General features: G+C 58.7%; 2 protein-coding genes across 5 annotated transcripts; one reads left to right on the top strand and one right to left on the bottom strand.

Annotated features, from left to right (window-relative positions):
* The first annotated feature begins 2,240 nt into the window (after positions 1-2,240).
* ERCC2 (ERCC excision repair 2, TFIIH core complex helicase subunit) lies at positions 2,241-17,215 on the top strand. Of its 4 annotated transcripts, none has more exons than XM_032838877.1 (24): positions 2,241-2,320; positions 2,650-2,749; positions 3,816-3,893; positions 3,970-4,032; positions 4,197-4,310; positions 5,853-5,969; positions 6,054-6,170; positions 6,409-6,532; positions 6,652-6,748; positions 6,894-7,027; positions 7,116-7,284; positions 8,855-8,973; positions 11,398-11,467; positions 11,552-11,621; positions 11,721-11,822; positions 12,926-12,989; positions 13,546-13,667; positions 14,824-14,916; positions 15,017-15,089; positions 15,317-15,387; positions 15,493-15,636; positions 15,764-15,907; positions 16,261-16,359; positions 17,079-17,215. In XM_032838877.1, exons 1-23 carry the CDS (start codon positions 2,316-2,318, stop codon positions 16,351-16,353), a joined length of 2,283 nt encoding a protein of 760 aa, XP_032694768.1. In that variant the 5' UTR covers positions 2,241-2,315; the 3' UTR covers positions 16,354-16,359; positions 17,079-17,215. The 4 variants fall into 4 exon arrangements, with proteins under 4 accessions (XP_032694768.1, XP_032694770.1, XP_032694767.1 ...); XM_032838879.1 differs by lacking the exon at positions 17,079-17,215 and adding an exon at positions 16,943-17,012; XM_032838876.1 differs by lacking the exon at positions 17,079-17,215 and adding an exon at positions 16,951-16,991 and having other exon boundaries at positions 16,261-16,361.
* On the bottom strand, positions 16,474-24,328 carry KLC3 (kinesin light chain 3). The gene is made up of 13 exons (XM_032838880.1): positions 24,306-24,328; positions 20,994-21,259; positions 20,302-20,532; positions 19,899-19,968; positions 19,284-19,503; positions 18,891-18,978; positions 18,688-18,789; positions 18,076-18,249; positions 17,522-17,612; positions 17,408-17,445; positions 17,213-17,319; positions 16,962-17,025; positions 16,474-16,705 (listed from the first exon to the last, which is right to left on the bottom strand). Exons 2-13 carry the CDS (start codon positions 21,249-21,251, stop codon positions 16,634-16,636), a joined length of 1,515 nt encoding a protein of 504 aa, XP_032694771.1. The 5' UTR covers positions 21,252-21,259; positions 24,306-24,328; the 3' UTR covers positions 16,474-16,633.
* Between the last annotated feature and the right edge of the window lie 1,963 nt (positions 24,329-26,291).

Raw genomic sequence — 26,291 nt, 5'->3', positions numbered from 1 at the left:
ACCCCTTCAGCAAATATTTATTGAAACCCCACTGTGTGCCAAGCACAGTGGCAATGACCACAGATGTAGGAGGGAGTAAAATGGACAAAATCCCTGTCTTTATGGAGCTGACCTTCTAAAGTAAATAAGTCAAATATTTAGTATGTCAGATGGTTAGATGGGCTCCGAAAAAAAAAGCAAGGGAGGGAGCTACAGTTGCATTTGAGTTTGTGAGTGTGTGTATATGGGGTGGGGGTTTAATTTGGTGTCACTGAGAAGATGACATTGGAGTAAAGGACCTAAAGGATGTGACAAAGCCAAGCCATGCAGATGTCAGGGGAAAGAGCATTCCAGGCAGGTGCAAAGACCCTAAGGTGGGATGTGCCTGGAGTGTTCTGGAAACAGCATGTGACTGAAGTAAAATGAGCTAAGCCAGGGACGCCCAGGTGGATCAGTTGGTTAAGCAACTGCCTTTGGCTCAGGTCCTGGTCCTGGAGTCCCAGGATCGAGTCCCACATCAGGCTCCCTGCTCTGCAGGGAGTCTGCTTCTCCCTCTGACCCTCCTACTTCTCATGCTCATTCTCTCTCTCACACTCTCTCTCTCTCTTTAATAAATAAATAAAATCTTTAAAAAAAATGAGCTAAGCCAAAGAGGAGGGGATCAGAGAGGTAAGGGAGTTGGTGTGGGGATGATGAGGGGGTATGCTGGTTAGACAGGGTTCTGCAGACCACTCTAAGGATTTTTGGCCTGGCCCTGCCTCTCCCTCCAGCTGCTTTCTCTCTACTCTGTCCTTGCCTCTGTCCTTCTACCATGCAGGCTTCCCTTTAGCTCTTTGCGGCATCAGCGTTCTTGTGGCGGCGGAACTTTTGTATACAACGTTCCCTCTGGCTGGAACACCAACACCCTTTCCCCTTCTCTCATCTATCCCCTTTGGCTGGTTGGTTCCTTCTCATTAATTCCTGTGTCTACTCAAACCTCATTTCCTCAAAGAAGGCTTTTCTGACCACTCCACACCCCGGTAGTTGACAGCATGTTTCCTGTATGTAGACCTTATGGTTTCCAGAATTTTCCCATCACAGTACTTGTCATACTTGTAACCATATATCTGCATGTATATATTTTTTTAAAGATTTATTTATTTATTTATTTGACAGACAGAGGTTACAAGTAGGCAGAGGCAGGCACAGAGAGAGAGAGGAGGAAGCACGCTCCCCGCCAAGCAGAGAGTCCGATGCGGGGCTCGAGCCCAGTACCCTGGAATCATGACCCCAGCCGAAGGCAGAGGCTTTAACCCACTGAGCCACCCAGGCGCCCCTACATGTATGTTTAAAGTCTGTTCTTTGAGGACACAAACAGGGGCTGTCTTGTTACCTTTGTGTTCCCAGGGCCTCAGACAGGGTCAGGCACACAGTAGAGACCCCATATTTATTTGTTGAGCAATTGCACAAAAGCTCCCACCTACTGAATCCTGAGTGTCTGCTAGACCCAGTTTTAAATGCTTTATGTGGGTTAATTTAAGCATCATCTCCACCGTAATCTTTTTAAAAATATTTGTTTTTACTTTTTTTTTTTTTTTAATGTAAGCTCTATGCCCAATGTGGGGCTTGAACTCATGACTCTGAGATCAAGAGTCCCATGCTGTACCGATTGAAACAGCCAGGTGCCCCTACATTGTGAATAATCTAATTGTTCCTACTTTGCAGATGACAAGTTAATTTGACCACGGTCACAGGGCTGGTAAACAGTGGAGCCGGGATTTGGACACGGGCATTCTGGTTCCAGAGTCCACACCTTAGCTACCAAGCCACGATGCCTTGCATTACTGCCTGATGCGGACAGTATCTGGCAAACAGTAGGCGTTCACTAAACGGGAGGAGTTATTCATCCCAGAGAAGTCTAGCACACAGCAGGCATTTTATAGATGCACGTTAGTCTGGTGCGACGAAGCTATTCCTAACTCGTGGGCTCCGTAAGGGTCCTCAATTTCCTTGTCAGTTCCTTTAGACTCCATTCACTGCTACACGATATGGGCAGTTGCAGGAAGACCAAATCCTAATGAATGGGATCGATTATCTCGGTTCTCCTCCTTCATGTGTTGTTCTCGTTACTCCGCGATCCTCAGCAACGCCTCCGGCACCACCTCTCCCGGGAGCCCGCCCCCCACATTGCCGTGCGCACGCGCATTGTCCCCCTCGCCCAGCAGAGTGACGGGCGGGATCAGCCAATGGAGTCCTGAGAAAGGTGGAGCGGCACCTGGAGGGTTCCCCACCGATCCAGCGTCCTGAATATTTATGAGGGAGGCGGGCCGACGCCGCTTTTCTTGGCGGCCGGCGCCATGAAGTGAGAAGGGGTCCTGAGTGCGCTGCTCGCGAGTGGGCTTGGGGGTGGGGTCTGAAAGATGGGGGGACTAGTGGGCGCGCCCGGGGCCCGGGCGGGGGGAGGGGGTGCCGGAGGAGTAGGGCAAGGAGAGCGGCGGGGACCTGCGGGGCGGTAACCGGGATGGTCAGCGAGGAGATGCCGCAGGGACCCGAGGCTTCCGGGGAACTGGGGGACACTAGGAGGGAACCGGCGCCGGCAGGTAACCCCTCTCGGCCCAACGGCAGAGGACTGTGGGCGCTGGAGAGGGGCTGTGGGGGCGGGGGACTGAGCCGGTCGCCCCTTGCCGCCAGGCTCAACGTGGACGGGCTGCTGGTCTACTTCCCTTACGACTACATCTACCCGGAGCAGTTCTCCTACATGCTGGAGCTCAAGCGCACGCTGGACGCCAAGGTGGGTGGGCCCGACCCAGCCTTTCCCACCCGGCAGGTGCACCACGGCCCGCGGGTCTAAGCACGGAAATTGCTGGACCTCGGGGTTTTAGGAATGTGAGGTCCTCGGGAAGCTGGCGCTCCTAAAGCTCCTGTTACCTAAAACAGCAGCACCTAACATTTATCAGACGCTGCGTTGCTTTGGAGCCGGCTCTCTGGGTTGGAATCCTAGACCCACAGTTGTGTGCCTTTGGGCGAATCCCTTCATCTCCCTGTTTCGCAGCTTTCACCTCTGTAAAATGGGCTTAATACCATTGCTTACCCTCGGAGGTTCACGTGAAGGTTATGGGAGTTAATTCAGTAAGTAAGGCAGCAGTTCTTAACTGGGGATGATTTTGACCCCCAGAGGCAGTCCAGAGACATTCCTGCTTGTCATACTAGTGGAGTGGGCGTACTAGTGGGCATCTGGTTGGTAGAGACCACCGGTTCTGCTAAGCATTCTGCAGTGCAGGGGACAGCCCCCCGCCGATATGTCAGTGGAGCCTAGATGGAGAAACCCGGATATAAATAAGACACTTAGAAGGGGTGCCAGGCACAGAGTAGGTGCTGTGGAAGTGTTTGCTAAATTAAAAGAAAAAGTGGGTCGCTGCATATCAGTTACCATGCTAAATATTTAAACCTGAGTTTCTCATTAATCCTCACAGTCGTGATCTGAAGAAGTGTCTATTAGGCCCATTTTATTTATTTTTTTAAAGATTGTGCGTGTGTGTGTGTGTTTTTAAAGTAATCGGTGTACCCTGTGTGGGGCTTGAACTTGCAATCCTGAGATCAAGAGTGACATGCTCTTCCGAGCTGAGCCAGCCAGGTGCCCCCAGGCCCATTTTAGAGATGAGGATACTGAGGCCACATGGGTGAAGACATTTGCCTAAGACCACTCAACAAAGAGGTGGCAAAAGTGGGGTTCAAACCTACTGCTCCCTGGGCCTGGACTTTTAATTGTTGTTGTCCCGATATTTCAAGATGGTGGCATGCCGGGAGTGGTCCCCAGAGTTTGTGTCCCTGAAGTTCTCTTTCCTCTCAACATGCAGGGTCATGGCGTCCTGGAGATGCCCTCAGGCACTGGGAAGACAGTGTCCCTGTTGGCCCTGATCATGGCATACCAGAGGGTAAGTGACCCCTGGGGCCGGGGAGGGGGGCAGAGGGAAAGGGTCCAATGGGGGCTGAGTCCATTGTCACCGGCAGGCGTATCCACTGGAGGTGACGAAGCTCATCTACTGCTCAAGGACTGTGCCTGAGATTGAGAAGGTGAGCCAGGGCCAATCTTGGGGCTCCCCCAGTCCTGCAGGACTTGCTGGTCCCCCTGTTGGTTGCCCTCAAGCTTTGGGGGGTGTTGGGGAAGCTGGGGAAGGGGCTGGACCAGGCTGGGCAGGGTCTTATGCCCGAGTCTCCCTCTGTCCTCCACGGAACAGGTGATCGAAGAGCTGCGAAAGTTGCTCAACTTCTACGAGAAGCAGGAGGGTGAGAAGCTTCCATTTTTGGGGCTGGCTCTGAGCTCCCGGAAGAACCTGTGTATTCATCCTGAGGTGTGTACCCCTTTCTCCCCTTGCCCCAAGCCTCAGAGTTGAGGAAACCTCCATCTGACCGGAGTCCTAGATCCGCAAACCAGACCCCTCAGGGCAGCAGGCAGGGACCACTTGCAGAATTGTCACATGTCAAACTCTGACTCCTGGTGGGGTGGCCCAGACAAACACACCTCCCCAGCCTGGGAGAGGTTAAAAAAGGCTGTTCCTGGAGTCTAGCAGGCCAGGTTTCCTGGCTTGGAAATCTAATAGTCACGTATTCTTGGAAAGGTGATTTTTTATAGTGGGGCTTCAGTCTTCTTTTCTGTAAAACGGGGCTCATTAATTATCAGCTTTATACAGTTGATAAGATTGGGCAAGGGGGGAGAGCGGGGGTGAGATGGGCGAAGGGGGTCAAAATATACAAACTGCCAGTTATTAAGCAAGCAGGTTACAGGGAGGTAACTGACAGCGTGGTGACTGTGCTGTATATTTGAAAGTCACTAAGAGGGGCTCCTGGCTGGCTCAGTCAGTAGAGCACGCGATGCTTCATCTCCAGGTCATGAGTTCAAGCCCCACGTTGGGTGTAGAGTTTACTTTAAAAAAACTGAGAAAGTAAAAAAGAAAAATTGTAACTGTGGGGTGATGGATATTAATTAGGCTTTTTGTGATGGTCATTTTGTGGTATTTACAAGTATCAAATTATTATGTTGTACACCTGAAACTAATAGTATTATATGTCCATCATATCTCTCTGCCTACTTGTGATCTCTCTCTGTCAAATAAAGAAATAAAATCTTTAAAAATCATTAAAAGAAAGATTAGGTGAGATGATTTTTTTTTTTTTTAAGATTTTGTTTATTTATTTATTTGACAGACAGAGATCACAAGTAGGCAGAGAGGCAGGCAGAGAGAGAGAGGAGGAAGCAGGCTCCCCTGCTGAGCAGAGAGCCCGATGCGGGGCTCGATCCCAGGACTCTGGGATCATGACCTGAGCCGAAGGCAGAGGCTTTAACCCACTGAGCCACCCAGGCGCCCCGTGGTGAGATGATTTTTTAAATCAAGGTAAAATTGACATATAACTTTAGTTTCAGGTGTGCCATGTAATGAGTCGGTATTTGTGTATATTGCAAAATAATCACCGTGGTAAGTCTAGTTAATATCTATCACTTTACACAGTCACAGAAAATTTTTTTCTTGTAATGAGAACTTTTAAGATCTCTCACAGGAGCTTGGAAATACGCAATATGGTGTTATGAACTAGAGTCTCCTTGCCGTACCAGACACAGGGCTGGAACTCACAACCCTGAGCTCAGTGTAAGAGTCTAACAGTCGCACTGCTGTTACACCCCCTGTGGTTAAGGTCTCCCCGGTGTCTTAACTCTTTAATAATGAAACCGTTGCGGTTTAAGTTTCCCCCAGAATTCCTCATTCTCACCGCAGATGGAATAGGCCAGCACCACCCTCCAACCCCGTCCCACCTTGTTGGCAGGCGTAGAGCCCCAGGTTCGAGGAGTGGTTGAACACCTTGGCGCTAAGCTGCGTCCTCTCCCACCTCGCCTCCAGGTGATGCCCCTGCGCTTTGGGAAAGACGTCGACGGGAAATGTCACAGCCTCACGGCCTCGTACGTGCGGGCACAGTACCAGCAGGACCCCAGCCTGCCCCACTGCCGCTTCTACGAGGTGCCTGCCGGCCGGGCCAAGGGAAGAAAACCGGGTTGGCGGTAGTAGCCGGCCTCCCTGACCCCGCGTACCCTCTTGCCCCAGGAGTTTGATGTCCATGGGCGCCAGGTGCCTCTCCCCGCTGGGATCTACAACCTGGATGACCTGAAGGCCTTGGGGCGGCGCCAGGGCTGGTGCCCCTACTTCCTTGCCCGGTATTCGGTGAGGAGGCTGCTGGGGGCCGAGCAGAGGAGGGCAGCAGTGCGGGGTAGCCCGTCAGCTCGCCTGCATGTCCGTCTGTCTCTGTCCATTAGCTTCTCTCTGTCCCTTGCCCATGTCTGTCTCACCAGGCCTCTGCGGGCCTGTGAGAGCGGGACCGGTCGGGGTACAGGGCGAGGAGTGGAGGGTTAGTGTGCACACCTCACGTGGGCTGGGCTAACCCTGCCTCCTCGGCCCCCAGATCCTGCACGCCAACGTGGTGGTTTATAGCTACCATTACCTCTTGGACCCCAAGATTGCAGAGCTGGTGTCCAAGGAGCTGGCCCGCAAGGCCGTCGTGGTCTTCGACGAGGCCCACAACATCGGTGAGGCAGGAGCGGGGCACACGGGGACGCGTGGGCGCCAGCCCCTCTGCCGCGGCTCCAGCAGCTCCAGCAGCTCCAGTGGCCTGACCGAGCCCGGGTCCCTCCCCTGTCTTCCCCAGACAACGTCTGCATCGACTCCATGAGCGTCAACCTCACCCGTCGGACCCTGGACCGCTGCCAGGGCAACCTGGAGACCTTGCAGAAGACGGTGCTCAGGTGGGGGCTCTGCATCCCGCCCCTGCCCCTGCTGTGCGACCGGTGCCTCTCCCAGGAACCCCCTTCTGGCCAGCGTGGCCCCAGGACCAGCTGCCCTGTCCCTGCATCCCCCGCATATCCCCTGCCTGAACCCCCTTGCCTGCAGGATCAAGGAGACGGATGAGCAGCGGCTGCGGGAGGAGTACCGCCGCCTGGTGGAGGGGCTGCGGGAGGCCAGTGTGGCGCGGGAGACTGACGCCCACCTGGCCAACCCCGTGCTTCCCGACGAGGTGCTACAGGGTGAGCCCTGGCTCCCTGCTGCCACCCGCAGCCCCCCTCACCCGGCCCGCTCCCGGCCACCAGGGTGGCTGATGCCTTCTTCCCGCAGAAGCCGTACCGGGCTCCATCCGCACGGCCGAGCACTTCCTGGGCTTCCTGCGGCGGCTGCTGGAGTATGTCAAGTGGCGGCTGCGGGTCCAGCACGTGGTGCAGGAGAGCCCCCCGGCCTTCCTCAGCAGCCTGGCCCAGCGCGTGTGCATCCAGCGCAAGCCCCTCAGGTGTGGCCCCACGCGGCTGGAGGTGGGGGTGGGCTGGGAGGGCAGACCCTGGGCCCTCCCCGAACCTCAGCCTCTGGGCCTGAGCTTCCACATTGTGCCCGTGTCGGGAGTCAGCGATCCAGGTAGAAGGAGCCTGTGTGAGGGCCGTCAGACCAAGGGGTAGCCGGGGAGGGAGCGGCCCTGGAGGGGGGCCCCGGACAAGAACCCAGCACGGTGGGAGCTTCAGGGGGAGAGGTGCTGTGGATCCCTTGCACCCCAGTCTCCTGCCAGTGCTTCTCTTTGTGCCCCGGAAGCCTGAGGGCAGGAATGCCCCCACTGGGCAGACGGTGGGGTGGGTCAGCCTCCCCAGCGCCAAATAAGCAGAACGTGGACCTGGGAGTCGGGTGGGGCCTTCTGTCCTCTTCCTCTGCTATTTTGGATAAGTCATGGGTCTTCTCTGAACCTCAGTTTCCTCCTCTGTTGAATGGGAATGGAGTGGCCACCTTTACTCTGGTTTCTGCTGGGGTTACATGAGAAAGCCATGATAGAAATAACTCCCCATCTTGACCCCCAGCAATGAGCTAACCACTTGAGGTACTGTATCTCGTGGGCTCTCAGTACAGCGTCCCTGGCTGCACACGAGGACAGTGTGGCCTAGAGACAGCAAGCTATTAGCCAGGGTCACACAGCACCTCATGGGGGAGGTGCGTGAAGCCAGGTCTATAGGGCTCCGAAGGCCCTGGCTGCCCTGCATCTCGTGGAGTGGGACGGCCCTTGTGGCATTGTCTATCCCTCTTCATGAGAGACTCATGAAGGCAGAGATGGGCTCCTAGCCAGTCATGTTCCCCGAGTGCCTGCTCTGTGCCAGAGCCTTTGCCCTGTGACCATGGCAGTGCCAGCCCTGCCCTCCTGGGGCTCAGGGCCCCCCAGGGAGACCCGTCCCTGGACTGGGACTGGGACAACCCTGAGTGGGCCTGGCTGGGTTGGGGGAGCCCCCAGGGGCCGCCTGATACAGCCAGGGTCGGGGGGCATCAAGAAGTCAGACTTGAAGCCGTGATGTTTGGAGGTCGGTTCTAAAACTCTGACCATCGGCCTGGCGCCATGCCCCATGACCTGCCCTTGAGGGGTGACAGCGTCAAGCCTGACTGTCGGTGTTTGTGACCGAGTAGCTGTGTGTGTGTGCACACACGTGAGGGTGTGTGGAGTTGTCCTCTGTGAGTCTGTGGGACTCTGACGCTCTGTGTGTCATCAGGGTGGCCACGTGTGACTGACAGTGGGAGCGCCCGTGGGTGTGAGTGTGTGTGTGGCCGTGCAGGACTGGGATGCTCGGTGTGGCTGTGGGTCTCCTCTTTGGACCAAGAACGTGCATGAGATCGTGTGACCATGTGCTTGGAGGGTCTGATCACTGGTGTATGTGTGCAGGTGTAGAGTGTGGAGACACGGGTGACTGAAACAGCCCCAGCCTCTGTCCTCAGCAACCACCTAGTCGCAAGGGGTGGCATGCGTGACCGCACGCTGATGGTGGCGGAGGGGGTCACTGTCCCGTTGGCACTCCGTTGCCCCCCTGACGCCGTCTGGCCTCCTGCACCAGATTCTGTGCCGAGCGTCTCCGCTCCCTCCTGCACACCCTGGAGATCGCTGACCTCGCCGACTTCTCTCCCCTCACCCTTCTGGCTAACTTCGCCACCCTCGTCAGCACTTATGCCAAAGGTAAGCTCATCTTCTGCCTGTGCCAGGCCCCCCAGCAGCCAGAATGAGGATCCCCGTGGAGACCAGAGGCTTGTCTGTGGGGCTGGGACGCTCAGAACCTTGTAGGTTTGGGCTCAGGAGTTTGGGCTTTGTTCTGAGCGTAGGGCGGTTCCACTGATAGGTCTTGAGTTCGCCAAGCCTCGTGCTTAGATTTGTATTTTCAGAGGCTCCCTCTGGCGGCAGAGTGGGGTAGGGTGGGGGGTGAGGCCAGAGAAGCTCTGGGCTGTCACTCACCCTGTACGGTCTGGTAAGGAGTTGGCCCTTCTACTCCCAGAAAGTGGGGAGCCATGGGAGGTTCTGAGCAAGGCAGGGACCTGGGGCAGGATGGGAGGACAGAGGAGCTGGAGAGAGAGGTAGGACCCGGTGCCTGGGGTGGGGAGCAGTGCTCGGGTGTCCAGCTTGCCAGGGAGAGGGGAAGTGTTCCCGAGGCTTTACTGGTCAGCCCTCCCTCCCCTTCCTCATCGTTAAGCTGGCCAAGGGCTCAGTCTGATCCCCAGGGATTACTGCTGTATCCCGGAAACCAGGTCAGGCCTCTTTACATGCTGCACCAGCCCAGAGGATGGAGAGGCTGTCCCCCAAACCCAGGATCTGTCAGCAGCAAGTCCCACTAGAAGCTTCCTTATGTGTCCAGCCCCCTATCCCACCCCATCTTCCTTCTGGGACTGGCTTTCTCCTCTCCTCCCCACTTCCCCATCCACCAACGCCTCACACTGTTTACCTGGGACATCTATCCCAGTATTCCTCAGCCCCCTGTTATCTCCTGCTCCTTCAGGCTTGGCTTGTTAGAGATGTTCCCTCTTCCAGGAAGCCCTCCCTGACCCCCAGGCTGGGTCAGGCCCCCTTCCTTCTGGCTTCCCTGTCCCAGCCCTGTCTACTCTGAGTGGTCACTCTGGGGACAGGACCGTGCCTCCATCATCAGACTGTGAGCCTGGGGAGGGCAGTTCCAGAGCTATCTTGGTTCCCACTGTGTCACCAGTACAGGACAGGGCACAGAGGACTTTTTGTTTGTTTGTTTGTTTGTTTAAGATTTTATTTATTTTATTTGACAGAGACAGTGAGTGAGGGAACACAAGCAGGGGGAGTGGGAGAGGGAGAAGCAGGCTTCCTGCCTAGAAGGGAGCCCAATGTAGTGCTTGATCCCAGGACCCTGAGATCATGACCTAAGCCAAAGGCAGACACTTAATGACTGAGCCACTCAGGTGCCATTTTTTTTTAATTAAGTGAAGTTGAATATATGAACTCATTCATTCACCTTTTTTTTTTTTTTTGAAAGATTTTATTTATTTATTTGGCAGACAGAGGTCACAAGTAGGCAGAGAGAGAGGGGGAAGCAGGTTCCCTGCTGAGCAGAGAGCCTGATGCAGGGCTTGATCCCAGGACCCTGAGATCATGACCTGAGCTGAGGGCAGAGGCTTTAACCCACTGAGCCACCCAGGCACCCCTCATTCACCTTTTTTTTTTCCCCAAAAAACGGGCCAGGCCTTACACTGAGGAAGTGTCAGGAACCAAGAGGGGTCTCATTCCTGATCTCTTGGAACTTACATTGCAGAGGGGAGGACAGGTAATAGAGACTCAAACAAAAAAGAAAGATAATTCCAGAAAGAGACAGTTTTCGTAAGAAACAAAAATGTTGCCATGTTGGAACATGCCTGCAGTGGCCAAGGAAGCCTGAGGCTCTGACATTTGAGCTGAGTTCCAAATGACCAGATGGAACCAGCTGCCTTGGGAACCTTTTCAGGCTGTGGGGCCAGCCAGTGCAAAGGCCCTGGGGTGGAGTGAGCCTGATGGTTTTTGGAAAGTTAGGCAGGAGGCGGCCTGTAAGCCAGGAGGAAATGAGGTCAGCACGACAGGGTCTCAAAGACAATCTTGGACTCTGGAAGGGGCCTGGGGAGCTGTGCAAGGCCTCTGAGCAGGGCAGGGATGTGACCTGACTCAGGATTTCACAGGGTCCCTCTGGCTGCTGGGAAGGGAGCACAGGTGGGAGCTGGAAGCTCAGGGAGGTGACTGCAATAGTCCAGGCTAGAGGTGATGGTGGGGTGGGGAGGAGAGTGGTCAGATCACAGATAGGCTTTGGAGGCAGAGCCGACCTGCCTGATGGTTTAGAGACAAGGATCATGGGGGAAGGCTCCAGGCTTCGGCTTGAGTGGGGGTGTGGGTTCCTGTGGCCCCGGGAGACTCTGAGGAGGGAACCTTTGGTGCACTCTGTTTGCGACACTCCTGCGTGGGTGTCGGCCCTGGGAGAAGTGGGCAGGTTGGGGTGTACTGTGGACTCCCGACGCCTGGGTTTTAAGCTTGAGGAACCAGTGGCTGGTCCCAGTCACTAATGGGGCAGGAGAGAGTGGCTGGGTGGGCGTGGCAGTGACCAAGAGTCTCACCTGCTTGTAGGTTTCACCATCATCATTGAGCCCTTTGATGACAGGACCCCCACCATTGCCAACCCCATCCTGCACTTCAGGTGAGACCCGACCCCAGTGTGGGGGCGTGAACAGACCAAGGGGGCCCCAGAGTGGTCCTCACCACCCCCGTCCGCTTCCTGCAGCTGCATGGACGCCTCACTGGCCATCAAACCCGTGTTCGAGCGCTTCCAGTCAGTGATCATCACATCGGGGGTGAGGCCCCTTCTCCGCCCCCAGTCCCCAGCCCTCCACTGTGGGGCTCCCGGTTTCCGCCCAGTTCTGCTAAGATCCCTCCCACTGTCCCTACAACAGACGCTGTCCCCGCTGGACATCTACCCCAAGATTCTGGACTTCCACCCTGTCACCATGGCAACCTTCACCATGACACTGGCCCGGGTCTGCCTCTGCCCCATGGTGCGTGGGAGAGGGTGGGTGCTGGGCCAGGGGCGGTGGGCCGCCATTCCTCCCTCTCTTTCCCCTGCTGTTCGGGCAGGAGAGTTTTACAGCTGAGGGCACAGACTCTGGGTTCAGGCAGATCTGGGCTTGATGTGACTTTTCTCTGGGGTTGTGATTCCCCAGGCCTCAGTTTCTAATCTATAAAGTGGGAGTGCTTCCTCCCTGACCTCCCGGGGTGGTTGAGGGGATAGTGAGAGAGCGGCTTACACGGCCCAGGGCCCGGTGCCGGTGGGCGCTCGGTCAACATCTTGGTTAATGTGGGCTCTGCCTAGTTTGTCCTCTGGCCGTGACCTTGATGATGACCCTTCTGCTTTGTCTCAGTCTCCTTTGTAAAACAGGCTTCATAACGTGGGCCCTCAATCCATTCTCCGAATTCCTTGGGCCAGTTGTATTCTAGAAGTGAGAATTTCCCAGACTTTAAAAACCAAGCGGGTGCTGTGTGGGGTTTGAGATTTGCAGTGGGGTTGGGGCAGCTCCCGCCAGGGAAAGTCCTGGTTTGGCAGGAGCGTGTTTTAAGCTGGCAGATGGAGGGAGGTCAGCCAGGACCCTGAGTGGACTCAGGTGAGGGCAGGGGTCTCGACCACAGGAGTTAGTACCAGAGTTAAGTACCAGGAGTTTCTGGAGTTGCTCAGCTTTTGGAATCGCCCTTCGGGGGTTGAAGACTAGTGATGGCCACATCCTGCCTCGTGGTCTGTGGAGGTCAGCGGGGCGTGCTGGGGGGTGCCCTGTGCCTGGTAGCTGGCGAGCTCATGGGGAGACACGTCCTGCGGGAACCACGTGGCCCCGGGGGCTGGGGCTGGCAGGATGGACTTGCTGGTCAGCGGTGCGGGCAGACGGGATCGGTTCTGCCGCTACTGTTGACTTGCCACGTGACCCATGGCGGGCAGCTCACCTTCTCCAGGTCTGAGGTCATCCATCCGTGCTGTGGGGGTGACAGGGGAGCCAAGGGTTCACTCGTGGGCGCCATGTCCATGCAAAGCCGAGCCCCGCAGCAGCAGGCCGCCAGCCGGTTGGGGTGGTTGCTGCCGGTTGCTTACCCGGACATCTCTTGCTCTCTGCAGATCATCGGTCGTGGCAACGACCAGGTGGCCATCAGCTCCAAATTTGAGACCCGGGAGGATATCGGTATGCTGCTCATGGGGCGGCTTCACGGGTTCCCTGGGGCAGGTGTATTGGGGGTCTCAGGCCGTGGTAACAAATCGCCTGAAGTCCAAGCCGCTTAGCGCTGTAGTCACATCTTGCTCACAGTATGCACCACTGTGGGTTGGCGGGGGCCTGCCCCGTGTCTCCTCACCCTGGGAACCTGCCCCACTGGACACGCCCCTGTGGGGGTGACGTGTGACGGGAAGGGTCCTGGTAATGGTGCTCTGCCTCGTGAAGGCGTTCACCCAGAAGTGACCCACGGCCCCTTCCGTGCCCCTTTCGTTGGCCAGCGCAAGTCACGTGGCCACACCTAACTCTGGGGGCAGGGGCGGGGGGCACAGTCCTCCCAGGGGCCTGGGAAGAGACGTGGAATGTGTGTGAAGAGCCCTCCGGGGGTGTGGAGCCCTCCACCTCCAGGTGGCCTCAGTGGCATTTTTTGGGAACCCTGAGTTCAAGATGGGGCATTAGCTAGGAGAGCTCTGACGAGGGAGGGGGAGCAGGACCCGTGCACAAGCTCTGACCACCCCCTGCCAACCAGCGGTGATCCGGAACTATGGGAACCTCCTGCTGGAGATGTCCGCCGTGGTCCCCGATGGCATTGTGGCCTTCTTCACCAGCTACCAGTACATGGAGAGCACCGTGGCCTCCTGGTATGAGCAGGTATGCCCAGCCATCCGCTGCCCGGGAAAGGCCCCTCTCTTCAGCTCTTGGCGGTCTTCCTCGTTGGTCTCGTGTTGTAAGTGGTGACGCGTATCATAGGGGACAGGACAGTGTATGAAACACAGTTCAAAGAACAAACGGTGTAATGTACCCTAGTCCCCTCTTCCCCCCCACATCCAGCCCCTGCGGGACAGTGCAGGGGTGAGGTCATGGAGTGTTCTGGAAGTGGGGCTCACCACAGCCAGGCCCCGGGATGGCTGGCAGGATGGGGGTGTGATAGCTGCTGTGAGCTCTCTGCTTCTGCACCACAGCCCAGCTCTCAGGTAGTGGAAGCAGATGGCTCTAGGGTAACCCACACTCCAGGGAACGGGGCAGGGAAGCCTTGTCCACTCGGTCGAGACGTCGGTCTCGTCCTCAGTGGGGTGCTTTCCACACCATGGGAAAGGTGGCTGCTGGCCATCCAGGTCCGCATCTTGAGTCTCGTGTGTCCTATTTAAGAAAACTCTGCCTACCCCAGGCTCCTGAAGATCACATCCTGTGTTTCTTCTAGAAGCCGGCTAGTGTTAGCTTTCGCATCTGGGTCTGTGAGGTACCTCACATCTTTGTGTGTGGTGTAAGGTCAGGGTCAAGGTTCTTCCTCTGCCTCTGTGAAGCTCCAGTCATTGCAGCCCAGTTCCCTAGAAAGCACTCGCCACCGCCCCTGCCGAGGGGTGCAGGTGAGCCATCTGTGTGGAGGTGTGTTTCTGGACCCTCCGTTCTGTCCCTGCGTCTGTCCTTGAGCACTTGCAGAGCTAGTGCAGGGGTCATGGAAGTCTCTGGGCAGCCCCAGCTTGGCTCCCCCGGCCTACGTTGGCTCCTCCACTAAGTACCAGCGGGGTGGGTGGAGGGTCCCACTTGATCGGCTGGGGCCATATGCCTGCCCCACTTGTCCAGAAGATGGAGTTCCATGCCTGGAATCACAGCTTCCCACCAGGAGTGAGGCCAGCCAGCAGCCACCCCCCGACCCCACCCCCGAGTCTGCCGGCCGCCGGGGCCCGGGGAGAGAGGTGGTCGGCTGCACGGGGATCCGGGCAGAGTTGAGCCGAGCCAGGACGCCTGTGCCCTTAGTCCGCTTTCCGCCAACCTGCAGCCTGACCTGCCTGTTGTCCTCCCCTAGGGCATTCTTGAAAACATCCAGAGGAATAAGCTGCTCTTCATTGAGACGCAGGATGGGGCCGAGACCAGTGTCGCCCTGGAGAAGTACCAGGAGGTGGGCAGGGGGGCAGGAGGTGCCGGGAGACTGCACGCAGGGGGCCCCGGGGGAGGCAGTTCTGAGGGACTTGTCTCCTGTCTCGGCTTCCCTTCCCCAGGCCTGTGAGAATGGCCGTGGAGCCATCCTGCTGTCAGTGGCCCGGGGAAAAGTGTCTGAGGGAATCGACTTCGGTGAGTGGACCGGGCTCTCCCCTCCCCAGGCGCCTGCCTGGAGCTCTGGCTATTTCTGTTCCCGCAGGGGAAACCCCCTGCCCACCCCCCCGCCACCAAACACACACACAGCCTAGGCTCACGCAGGGACCTCCCTCTTCCTCAGTCCCAGTCCCCGGGCCCCGTGGGGTCTGCTGCTCCGATCACCCCCCAGTAACCCTATCCCCCGCCCTGTGCTTGCTCCCCAGTGCACCACTATGGGCGCGCGGTCATCATGTTCGGTGTCCCGTACGTTTATACCCAGAGCCGCATTCTCAAGGTGAGCAGCACTGTGGGTCCCTGGGACAGTTGGGGCTCTGGGGCCCTCCCCCTGGGACTGGGGTGGCGTGCAGGAGGGACCTCTCCGCCCTCTTCTCACGGGCAGGCGCGGCTGGAATACCTGCGGGACCAGTTCCAGATCCGCGAGAACGACTTTCTCACCTTCGACGCCATGCGCCACGCAGCCCAGTGTGTGGGTCGGGCCATCCGTGGCAAGACGGACTACGGCCTCATGGTCTTTGCCGACAAGGTGTGGGTGCAGGGGTGTGGGCCTACCGGGCTGTGCCCGCTGCCCCCTTTCCAGATGGGGAAGGAGGCCCGGGCTCCCTGGCCGGGGCCTCATGTCTTCCCTCCCTCCCTCGCGCTCCTGCTGACAGCGGTTTGCCCGGGCCGACAAGCGCGGGAAGCTGCCCCGCTGGATCCAGGAGCACCTCACGGACGCCAACCTCAACCTGACCGTGGATGAGGGCGTCCAGGTCGCCAAGTACTTCCTGAGGCAGATGGCTCAGCCGTTCCACCGGGTGAGCTGGAGGGACCCACCCTCCCTCCCTCTACTCTTCCAAGGCGACGCTCCTCAACGAAGGTCCCAAGCCCCAGCCCTGCCCAGGGGAGTGGCCACGCCCGTCCTCCCTGTGGGAGACTGGCTGGCTGTCCTCTCCCTCCCTCAGGCCTAGCTTCTGCTTCCAGGGATGGCATGTTCCCCCCTTAGGTGGTGTTTCTAGACTCCAGCATCCCGCCCCATAGCCCCCGTGCGTGCCACCCCGTCGCTACTGGTTCTCAAGTCTTGGCCCCTGGGGTCCCAGGTGGCCTGTGGGGAAGTGCTCCCGCCGTCCAGCCCCGCCCCGGAGCTGACTCCTCTCCCCTCACCCACCAGGAAGACCAGCTGGGCCTGTCCCTGCTGAGCCTGGAGCAGCTGGAATCGGAGGAGACGCTGCGGAGGATAGAGCAGATCGCGCAGCAGCTGTAGCTCAAGGTGGGCACAGGGCCCGGGAAGTGCGTGGGGCGACTCTGGGGTTTCACCTAGCCCCGAGGCCCAGCGGCCTAGAGGTGGCCTCTGGGCCTTACAGGAAACCTCAGGTTGACATTCATGGCTTCCAAGTCTACAGCCTTTAATTGCAGGAGGAGCGAGGGAATCCCATATAGGGGGAGCCCCTAAGAGGTGGGGAGCAAATCAGGGAGATGAAAGGCTGCCCCTCACCCCTTCCCCACTCTTCCTGAGAAGCTACAGCCATGTTGTCCTTTCCCCTTCAGCGGGGGCCCAGGTCCTGGGTGCTGGTGCTGAGGGTGCGTGTGGTCTCGCTCAGGTGCTGATGGGGGACCTGCAGACAGGCACAGGGGAGGTGTGGGCGCGGGGCAGGACCCGGCTCTGCTCTGGGTGCCATGAGGGTCACCGCTGAGCATCCCCGGGGCTTGCTTGTCTGTCCCTCGGGCTCTAGCCCAACTAGGACCTGTCCATTCTCCTCTTCACGGGTCCCTTCCAACACCAGCCCAGGCATCCCCCTCCTCCCTTGCCTCTGGGCCTGCTAGCCCAGCCCCCGACTCCACTGTTGCCCCAGGTGCCCCGGCTCCCCTCACCTGGGTCCCCGCAGCCTTCGGACCGTCCACGTTCAGCATGTTGAGCGACAGGGCTCTCTTCATCCTGTAAGGAGAGGGTGGAAGGGTGAGGCCCACAGCGTCTGCCTCCCGCTCTAGGCAAGGCTTGCCTGGCACCGGATGTGACTGACAGAGGCGATGGAACCGTGGAAAGTTCTGGAACAGGACAGAGCAGTGTGGGTTGCAGAAGCTCCAGCTGTTGGGGCTCTTTGCTGCCCCGATCGGACACTCACCCGGCTGCCCCTGCCATCCCCTCGCCCCGGAGACGGGAGACCAGCTTCTCACTTCCACGCCTTAGGGACTCACGGATCTTGGAGAAGGAGCTGCTCCGACGAAGGGTCTGGAGAGGGTGCCAGGACCCCAGTCAGCCCCCTTCTCCTCCAGTCCCCACCCCAGGAGCGGAAGCCAAGCCCGTCTTCCCTCCTCACCTGTTCGGCGTCACCAGCTGTGCCTGCATTGGGAGCTCCTAGGAACAGAGGGGGGGAGTGCAGTGGGGACACGGAGCAGTCGCCTGGGGGGGCGGGGGCGGGGTGGGGGCTCACCCAGAGGGGCGGGCAGGTCCTCGCGGCTCAGGATCTCTCGGTACAGCTCTTCTGCTTGCTGGTACTTGTTCTGTTTCAGGTAGGCCGAGGCCTGCGGGGAGGGCGGGTGATCGAGGCTCGGATCTGGAGCTCCCCTGGGCACATCCTCCCCTCCCCCCCAACCTCGTGACCTGGGGCAAGTGACTAATTCCTGCTCCACTATGGACTAGTGACATAACCTTTGTGCCTCAGTTTATTTGCAGAATGGGACAACAGGAGCACTTAGCTCCTAGGGGCCCTTAAGAAATGGATGGTGCTTTCCCTCCAGGACTGAGATGGGGCTCTAGCGCTCAATAAACCTCTGGATCCATCCTCTGGCCCCACCAACCTGCGTGTTTCCTGAGGCTTCCATGTCCTCTATGTGCCAGGTGACCTCACTGGTCAGGGCCCGGCTCAGAGGCCAGGTCTTAGGCGACCCCTGCTCTAGGGGCTCGCTTGAGCCCGTGGGTGCCTCTCCCAGGCCATGGCAGGCAGCCCCAGGGCTGAGAGGTACCTGTGCCCCGCAGCGCCCTCACCAGGTTGTTTTTGGTCTTGGCCACGTTTGGGTCGTTGGGCCCGCCCAGGGCCTCGTAGATGCTCAGGGCGCGGGCGTAGTGCTGCTCCACCTCCTCGAACTTGCCCTGGTTCTGGCACAGCAAGGCCAGGTTGTTGAGCTGCTTGGCTACGTCCGGGTGGTCGCTCCCCAGGACCTGGGGGCCGGGGGGCATGGGTGAGCCGCGTGATGCCGGCAGAGGCCATGGGGGGCACGAGGAAAGGTTCATAGGATCTAGGGGGAGAGTTGCATGAGGTTGTGGACCAGAGGGTAGAAGTTACACAAACGAGATTCATCAGGTCGAGGTCGGTGTCCTATGGGACTGGAAGGACGGCTGTGGGCATGTGAGGTGATGCAGAAGAACAGAGTCAAGATCAGGGGAGTTCACTAAAAGTCAAGGGGGGGCGGGTCACGAGATTGAGTCCTCCGGGCTCAAACCTGGGGCTCACAGTATCCGATGGGAAGGACATCATGGGATCAGGGTTACAAGGCAAGAGCCACCAAACTGAGCACATCAGGTTCAAGTAGGAAGGACTGGTGGACAAGGGACTCTGCAGGGGCGGGCCAGGGTCAGGGCCCCGGGAGGGGGCAGTACCTTCTCCCGGATCTCCAGGGCGCGCTGGCACAGGGGCTCAGCCTCCCGGTAACGCCCCCGCTTCCCATAGAGCACGGCCAGGTTGTTGAGGGTGGCGGCCACCTGCAGGGATGGTGTCAGGTGGGGGGAGGCAGGTCAGGGTATTGGGAAGAGGGTCGGGGGAGGCAGGGCCCCACTACCCTCCCTCCCAGGCCCCCACTCACTGCAGGGTGCTCAGGGCCCAGCGTCTGCTCCCGGATCTGCAGGGCATCGTGGAGAAGGTCTGTGGCCTCCTTGAACTTGTTCTGGTCCCTGTGAGGAGGCCCAGGGATGGAGAGCGTGGGCCATGCTGGGGTGCCACCCTTCCGCAGTCCCTTGTTGGGGTCTCCATGCCCTCCAAATCTAGCAGAGGCTCCCGTCGCTGGCAAGCCTCCAGCCACCTCAGGGCTGCTTCCCGTTCTTTTGGGGTGTCCTGCCTATGTTCTCGGACTCCTCGCCTGGGTCACAGTGGCTTCCCCAGGTCCCTGCCTCACCTCCAGTCCAGGTGCCCCGTGCTGGCAGAGCAGGACGCCAGCCCCCACCCCCCAACAACAGGTCCACACTGGCCATGGGCTCACCGGTACACCAGCGCCAGGATGTTGAGCATGGTGGCCACGTCGGGGTGGCAGTGGCCCGAGCTCCGCTCCAGGTCCTCCAAGGCCTGGCGGCACAGCGGCACTGCAACCTCGTAGCGGCCCTGGCCCGCGTACTGGATCACAAGGTTGTGCAGGGTCCGAAGGCGGGCAGGGATCTCGTAGCCGCCCTGCTGAGCCGCCGCGGCCCCCACTGCCTCCGAGCCTGCTGGGGGGCGGCCAGGCATCAGGGCACTGCTGGCATCTAAGCCTTTCCTACCCCATGAAAGGGAGCACGTACCCCAGGACTGTAGCTGCCTCATTGCCCCACTGGCCCCTGGGATGATGCCCCCCCCACCGCCCCCACTGGAGCTCTGAGATCGGGAAGCCAGGTGATGGATGTGAACACGGGGTCAGCCTGGCCGACGGGCACTGTGGCCACCTTGCTTGGTTTCCTAGCTGCCAGCCTCGGCAGCTGCCCTGCCACCTACCCTGACCCAGCCACTTGACCTCATCGCTCCTGCCTCCCTGCCCAGACATCTACCTCGGGGTCTCAGCCTCAGCCTCTCTCCCCTGTGCCTGAGTGCCCCCCCCCGCAACTGTGGGCTCCCCCACACCCACCTTTCCTCTCTTCCTCCTCACTGGGGAACAGGGAGGCCAGGCTGTCTCGCCGAGGGGGGGATTCAGGCCGCTGTAGAGGTCAGGAAAGGGGGGCTGTCAAGAGGCTGGGAGTTTGCTTTAGAGACCGGAGTCCTGGATCTCAGGGTTTGAGGGAGGTAGGGGTCAGGAGCCTGGGGGTGGTGGTGGTTCTGAGGGCTTGGGAGAAGATCTGGGGGCTTTGTGGAAACTGGGGGACTTCTATGGAAATTCTAGTAGATCTGGGGGTTGTAGAAGTCTGTCAAGGGGTCCAGATCTTTGGAAGGAGGATCTGGGGCACTCGGGGCCCATGGGGGGTCCTGATGGGGTGTCTGTGGGGTGTCTAGGGAGGAAGCGGGACCCCAGCGCCTCTGGCCCCCCACGGCACCTGACTCTCTGCCGGCGGGTCATACTGTCGCAGCTGCCCCAGGAACTCGAGGTGGTTCTTCTCCTCCTCAAGCTGCGCCACGGCCTCCTCACTGGCCCGGAGCCGCCGCTGCGTCTCCTCCAGCTCCTCCCGCAGCCACGCGTTCTCCTGGGCCAGCCGCCGGGCCTGGGCTCGCAACCGCTGCTTCTCCGCCTCCAGCGAGCCCACGTGCGCTGACAGGGCCAGCAGCACCTGTGGGGGCCCGAGGGTCAGAGGCCCGGCCCAGCCCAGAGCGCCCCTGCTCCAGGAGCCCCTGGATCCTACAGAGACCCTTCCATGGGATTCCAAGGATGTGCAGCAGCTCCCGGGGGAAAAGCCCCAGATCCTGTCCAGGGAGCCTTCTGATCTCACCCAGGCATGCAAATTACTGTAGGGACGCTCATGGTCTACTCGTGTGGCCCCAAAGTCTCCCCAGGACCCAGAGTTCTACAGATGAATGCCATTTGGCTCAGGGGCTCCTGAACCACACTAGGACCCCTTCTGCTGCCCAGGAACCCCACCCCAGCCTAGAGCCTCTCCCTAGGCCTGGCTCCCCTAGGCCTCCCCCGCTCCAGGCTCGTCCCACCGCATAGCTGTCTCCTCCATCCCCCGGCCTCCTGCCAGCTTCCCAGCCTCCCCCCTCCCCATAGCTGGAGTGCTGGCCCCCCGCATACCTGGGCCTCACCCAGTCCCAGCTCGATGGCCTCCAGTGCGCGGCTCACCACCTGCTGCTTTTCTTCCAGGAGCTCCAAGCCAGCCACCAGGCCCTGTCCTGCCAGGGCCTCAGCCAGGTGTCTGGCCAGGCCATGGTGCTCGGCCCGCAGGGCCTCCAACCCCTGCACCACTTGTCGTGTCTGCCGCACCAGCTCCTCGGGGCTCAGGCGCTCTGGGCCCAGCCCCACGCTTCCAGGGGCTGCCACCTGTACTGACATTGCAGCTCCTGGTGGGGAGGGGGGCAGGTGGAGGGGATTGGGGAATCACGGCCAGGGCCAGGCCAGCCGGCTGGCCGCCCATCAGGACCCTTCCCTGTCTCCCTGTCCAGCCGGCTCAGCCAGCCCTCTGTCTCCATCCCCTCCTCACTCGGGCCAGCTCCCTGTCCCACACCCATACCAGCCAGGCGGCAACTGGGAACATCCTAGTCTAACTTTGCTGGTCCTCAGCCCTGGGCCCTGCCCTGCGGGCAACTCTGAAACCCCATGCATAACTAACCCCAAGAGGGCAAACAGTGGTCTCGTGGCCTCCCACCTGCCCTTGGCTCACCTGGCCAGCCTTGTCCACCCCAAGGGCCCCAGAATACCTCCCGGCCGCCGTGTGACCTGGACTGGAGGCGCCCGCCTCTGCTGGGCGTGTGGGGCGGGGCGGGGCGTGTGGAGGCGGGCGGCCTCTCCGTGAGCTCATTCTTAGGGTGTTTTTGTTGGGAACCAGTCAGACCACTGGGGGTGGGGTGGGGCGGGAAGAGAGGGCCAAGGGGCTGGGACGATGGAAGCAGAGGAGTCCTCCAGGTTTGGGGGGATCAGGAGGTGGGGGGGCCCGTGTGTCAGCGCCTGGGACCTGAGGAGCTGACAGATCTCAAGGGAACAGGGGCTCCACCCTCCACTGCAGACAGGCTCAGCCAGCCCAAGGCAAGTTGGGACACACGTGTGGCAGCCACAGCTCAGGGATGTCACACTAGCGATAGGACAGCTCAGAGTCTGAGGCCTCGATGCTAACGGGTGGGGGTCTCACGGGGGGCACTTCACGCGGTTGTCTGTGGATGACAAGGTCAATGACCCCTCGTGGTGCCTCTGGATCCCTCATACACACATAGACACGCACACATACACTCCCCTCCCAGAAATGGACCCCAACACATGCACACCCTCCCTTCTTAAATACACAAGGCGACACACGCAGTATCCTCTCAGAAATCAAATACATACTTTTTCTTCTTTCAAATACAGTGCAATCTATACAAACTTTCTCAGAAACACACCTGCCCACACTCATGCACACACACACATTCACACGCTCCCCTCTCAGAAATACAACTCTTCATACACACACTCCCTTCTTAAAAATAGAACGTAATATACATTCTCCTCTCAGAAACATGACGTACTCTGGACATGCCCTGTCTCCTCCAAGAAATAAAACTGAACACAGTCCCACACATCCATATTTGCTTTTAAAAAAACCCTAATGCCAGGGAACTGAGGTGGCTCAGTTGGTTAAGCGTTTGCCTTCGGCTCACGTCATGATCCTGAGGTCCTCGGATCGAGTCCCACATCGGGCTCCCTGCTCAGCAGGGAGTCGCTTCTCCCTCTACTCTTCCCCTGGCTTGTTCTCTAATAAATAGATAAAATCCTTTTTAAAAAGCCTAATGCAGCACACTAACTTGGGCACGCGCGCGCACACACACACACACACACATACACTTATCTAGAAATGATACATGTACACTCTCCTCTTGGAAATACAACCCAACACACAGGTCTGTTTTCGTCTCAGGAACAAAAGCCAACACACACCGAAACCTGTGCCTCTCATCACTGAAAAGATAACCAAATCCCAAATCACTCCCATTCAGCCTGTCCCCTTGCACATAACCCCATGAGGTGTCCCTCTCCCGCACTCGGGCGGTCCTTCAAGTCCCTAACTCTCCATGACGTGCATCTAGCGCACGTGCGCACACACACACTCACTCCTGGGAGTCACTGTGGACCTGTCACTTCTTCCCCACTTCCTCCAACACCTTGCCGGGCCACCCAGGGATTCACACACCTGCGCGCAGCACGCATGCAGAGACACAGAGCTCCAAATGTGGGCGTACCAACGATTCCTCAACTCGGACTCAGCTGTCCTGTCCCAACTGGGTGTCCACGGCAGGCACCCGCAGCGGTGGGGACACACAGAGGAGAGCCACAATTTCTGCACATACCCTCTAGGCCACCACAAGCAGCCCAGTTTTGGGTACCTCCTCACGTGTCTCATACTGAGACACCCAGTAAGAAAGCCGCAGAATCCGCGGATTTTCTAGACCTCAGGCTCTCACTTGCCACCAATCTCCACGTATATGTGGGTGCATACGCCAGTCTCTGTCGCTGTACGTACCTATGTGTGTGCATAGCACACGGTACTTAGTGTCAATCGCAAGCCCCGCAAAGTCTCAATCACACAAGTTCACGGAGAGTCATTCTGACCGCTCCAACCGTTTTTCACATGATTGTGCCCACACTCAGTCCCGAGAACAACTCCCTTTCACACACGCACAACCGCACAGCTGATAGGGTTAATCACAGGTATACCCGACCAGTCCATGCGGGTCCCACATGGCCCACAGCCTGCCCCAGCCCCGCAAGCCCTGGGTCAGGCACCTAATCCCATAAACAACAGTTCACCTCCCTCCCATACACCCGGCTCTGTATTAGACACACACTCTGAGGTCGCCCACGTGTTCATATCTCTGAAACAGTTCCGCACCATTCCCATAGTCCCTCTGCACCCGCGCAGGGTTCCACAGACCGTCCATCTGCCCTTCTCACCGGTACCCACCGCCTGACACCATTGCACACACACCTGAGCCTCCTACACCGGCTCTCACACGCACCATCTCCACTCCCACACTAGCAGGCAGGAGGCCCCCAGCACGGTCATCCCCTAAACCACACATCTTACCCCTGGCCAGCCGGCCTGGCCCAGCCCAGCCATGCCCCGCGCACCCCCGCTTCCCCCGCCAGGCCGTCACAAGGGCCCCCTCCCTCTCCCCAGGCCCCGCCCCGTCCTCGCTTCTGTTTACCTCCGCCTGGAGGAGGGGGCGCGGCCCCAGCTGGGCCTCCAGACCCCAGGGGAGCCCCAGGGCGGGGCAGGGGGCCCCCTGGGGCCCCAAGTCTCGTCCCCGTCGCCAAGCCAGCGGGCTAAAGGGCGCGCGGGGCCCAGCCCTCACCATCCGCCCCCGCCCCCATCCTCGCGGTCCCCGGAACTCCCTCCCCGCACTTGGGGGGGCCCACCTGAGCGCGGGCGACTCCGGGACTCGCTCCGCCGCAACTCACCCGGCCGCGTCCCGCACACCGCGCACGGCCCGCCGCTCCCAGCTGCGCCCCGGGTTTTGAGCTGCCTGCCGCTCCTCCGAGGGGCGGGGCGGCCGGAAGCCCCACCCCCGCAGGTGAGACCGACCCCGCCCACAGCCCGGCGCCCAGCGGCCGGGGCCCTGCGGCAATAGCAGAACCGTCGCGGACGCACCCATAGGCTGTCGGGCCCGTCGAATCCGAGGAAGATACCAGCGCGCTGGAGTCTGAAAAGCCGGGTTTCAGAGGAGCTGGAATCTTGGAAACTTCGGATCCCGGACCGACGGCTTTCTTGCCGCGCCTGCCCCCGGGTCTTTCCTTTGGCTGGGCCCTCTCCTTGGACCTCTCTTCCCATAGATCCCATTCATTACTCTGGGAGCTTCGCAAAGGCCGCTTCCTCCGAGAGGCCTTCCTTGACTGCCCCTCCTAAAGTACACTGTCCCACCAAAACACTACCGCATTCCCCTGCTTGATCTTTTTTTTTTTTTTATTTTTTTTTTTTTTGGACAGAGAGAGAGAGACCACAAGTAGGCAGAGAGGCAGGCAAAGAGAGGGGGAAACAGGCTCCTCGCTGAGCAGAGAGCCTGATGCGGGGCTCGATCCCAGAACCCTGAGACCATGACCTAGGCCGAAGGCAGAGGCTTAACCCACTGAGCCACCCAGGCGCCCCTCCCCTGCTTGATCTTGTTCACAAAACTTTTCAAGGCCTAAAATTATTTTGTGTAATGTTGTCATATTATGATATTTCATCACTTTACTGGCGAGATAATTGTAGTGGCTAAAAACTGGGCTCTGGGTTTGATTTCAGCCCTTACTGGCTGTGAAGGCCTTGGGCAAGGAACTTAACCTCTCAGTGTGTCTATTTTCTGAAAACTGTAAATTCGGATAGGATGGATGGATAGGGCTCTGTATTGTCAGCGCTGTGTCTTTAGCACTAGAACAGAGCCTGGTGCAAAGTACGTGCTCAATAAGTATTTGCTGAATGGATGACCGAATGAATCAAGTCTTAGAAACACAAGTTGGCCAAAGCTGGGCTCAATAGAATCTGGTTCAACGTGGGGCTTTTCCTGCCGTACCTGGGTCTCTGCACTACAGGATGCTTCCAGTAGAGGGGGCTGCTGGGCCGCGGTCCTGGCCCCAGACTACTGCGCAGATCGCACCTTTCCTCAGGGCCAGCCCTGAGGACCATTGTGTCCCCAGGGCTACCGAGCACAGGCCGAACACGGAGTGAATTATTGGGCCAACAGCTTAATAATGGCCAGTAAAACTAAACTCGCTCTCTAACTTCCCCAGGTATTTCTAGGGAACAGGTTAGAAGCGGGCAGACAAACCCTTCCCTCCTCACTGCACTGTGTTGGCCTCAGGGCGCTGGGCATCATTTCTGGATCTGCCACATGCTTACAAAGAGGCAGTGCAGAGCCTGGAGCCTGGTACAGATCCCAGCTCCATCATTTGCCGGCTGTGTGACCCCTGAGCTAGCAACAAACTTCTCTGGGCCTCGGGTTCCAGGGAACCTACTTTGTGAGGCTGTTGTGGGGATTAGTGAGTAATCCCTGTAAAACGCTTAGAGCAGAGTAGCATGCGCACTTGGGGGTGGCAGGGGGCCAGTTGGAGACAGGCAGATCTGAGTTCAAATTCTGATCTTACCATTTTCCTTCCCATATAACCTGTGGCAAGCAATGTTTCTGAGCACCTGTTTCCAAGTCTATAAATCCTGAATGATCACACTCCCCACATAGCATAGTGTTCGAGATTAAATGGGATCAAGGCTGAAAGGGAGAAAGTGTTGACTAAGATGATCACTTCTTTCCGCTGGCCCTGTGCCAAGGACTTTTGCACAACACCAGTGAGGGCTGGGGGTTCTGAGTTCTTACCCAGGGTGGGCCCTATGCTAAGGCTTGTAAATTAACTCCGTGAATGTACAGCAAC

Source organism: Lontra canadensis, unplaced genomic scaffold (assembly GCF_010015895.1).
Source record: "Lontra canadensis isolate GAN:19392208 unplaced genomic scaffold, GSC_riverotter_1.0 scaffold107, whole genome shotgun sequence".
NCBI classification, from domain to species: Eukaryota; Metazoa; Chordata; class Mammalia; order Carnivora; family Mustelidae; genus Lontra; species Lontra canadensis.
This window is presented reverse-complemented; position numbering and strand designations above follow the sequence as displayed.

Excerpts from the sequence above, each read along its gene's own strand:
- ERCC2 (XM_032838877.1), top strand. Across the intron at positions 6,533-6,651 it reads CGACGAGGCCCACAACATCG|ACAACGTCTGCATCGACTCC; the intron begins GTGAGGCAGGAG and ends TGTCTTCCCCAG. Across the intron at positions 15,388-15,492 it reads CCCAGAGCCGCATTCTCAAG|GCGCGGCTGGAATACCTGCG; the intron begins GTGAGCAGCACT and ends TCTCACGGGCAG.
- KLC3 (XM_032838880.1), bottom strand. The coding sequence starts at position 21,251 with ATGTCAGTACAGGTGGCAGCCCCTGGAAGCGTGGGGCTGGGCCCAGAG. Across the intron at positions 19,969-20,301 it reads ACCCGCCGGCAGAGAGTCAG|CGGCCTGAATCCCCCCCTCG; the intron begins GTGCCGTGGGGG and ends TGACCTCTACAG. Across the intron at positions 17,026-17,212 it reads GGGATGGCAGGGGCAGCCGG|GATGAAGAGAGCCCTGTCGC; the intron begins GTGAGTGTCCGA and ends CTCTCCTTACAG.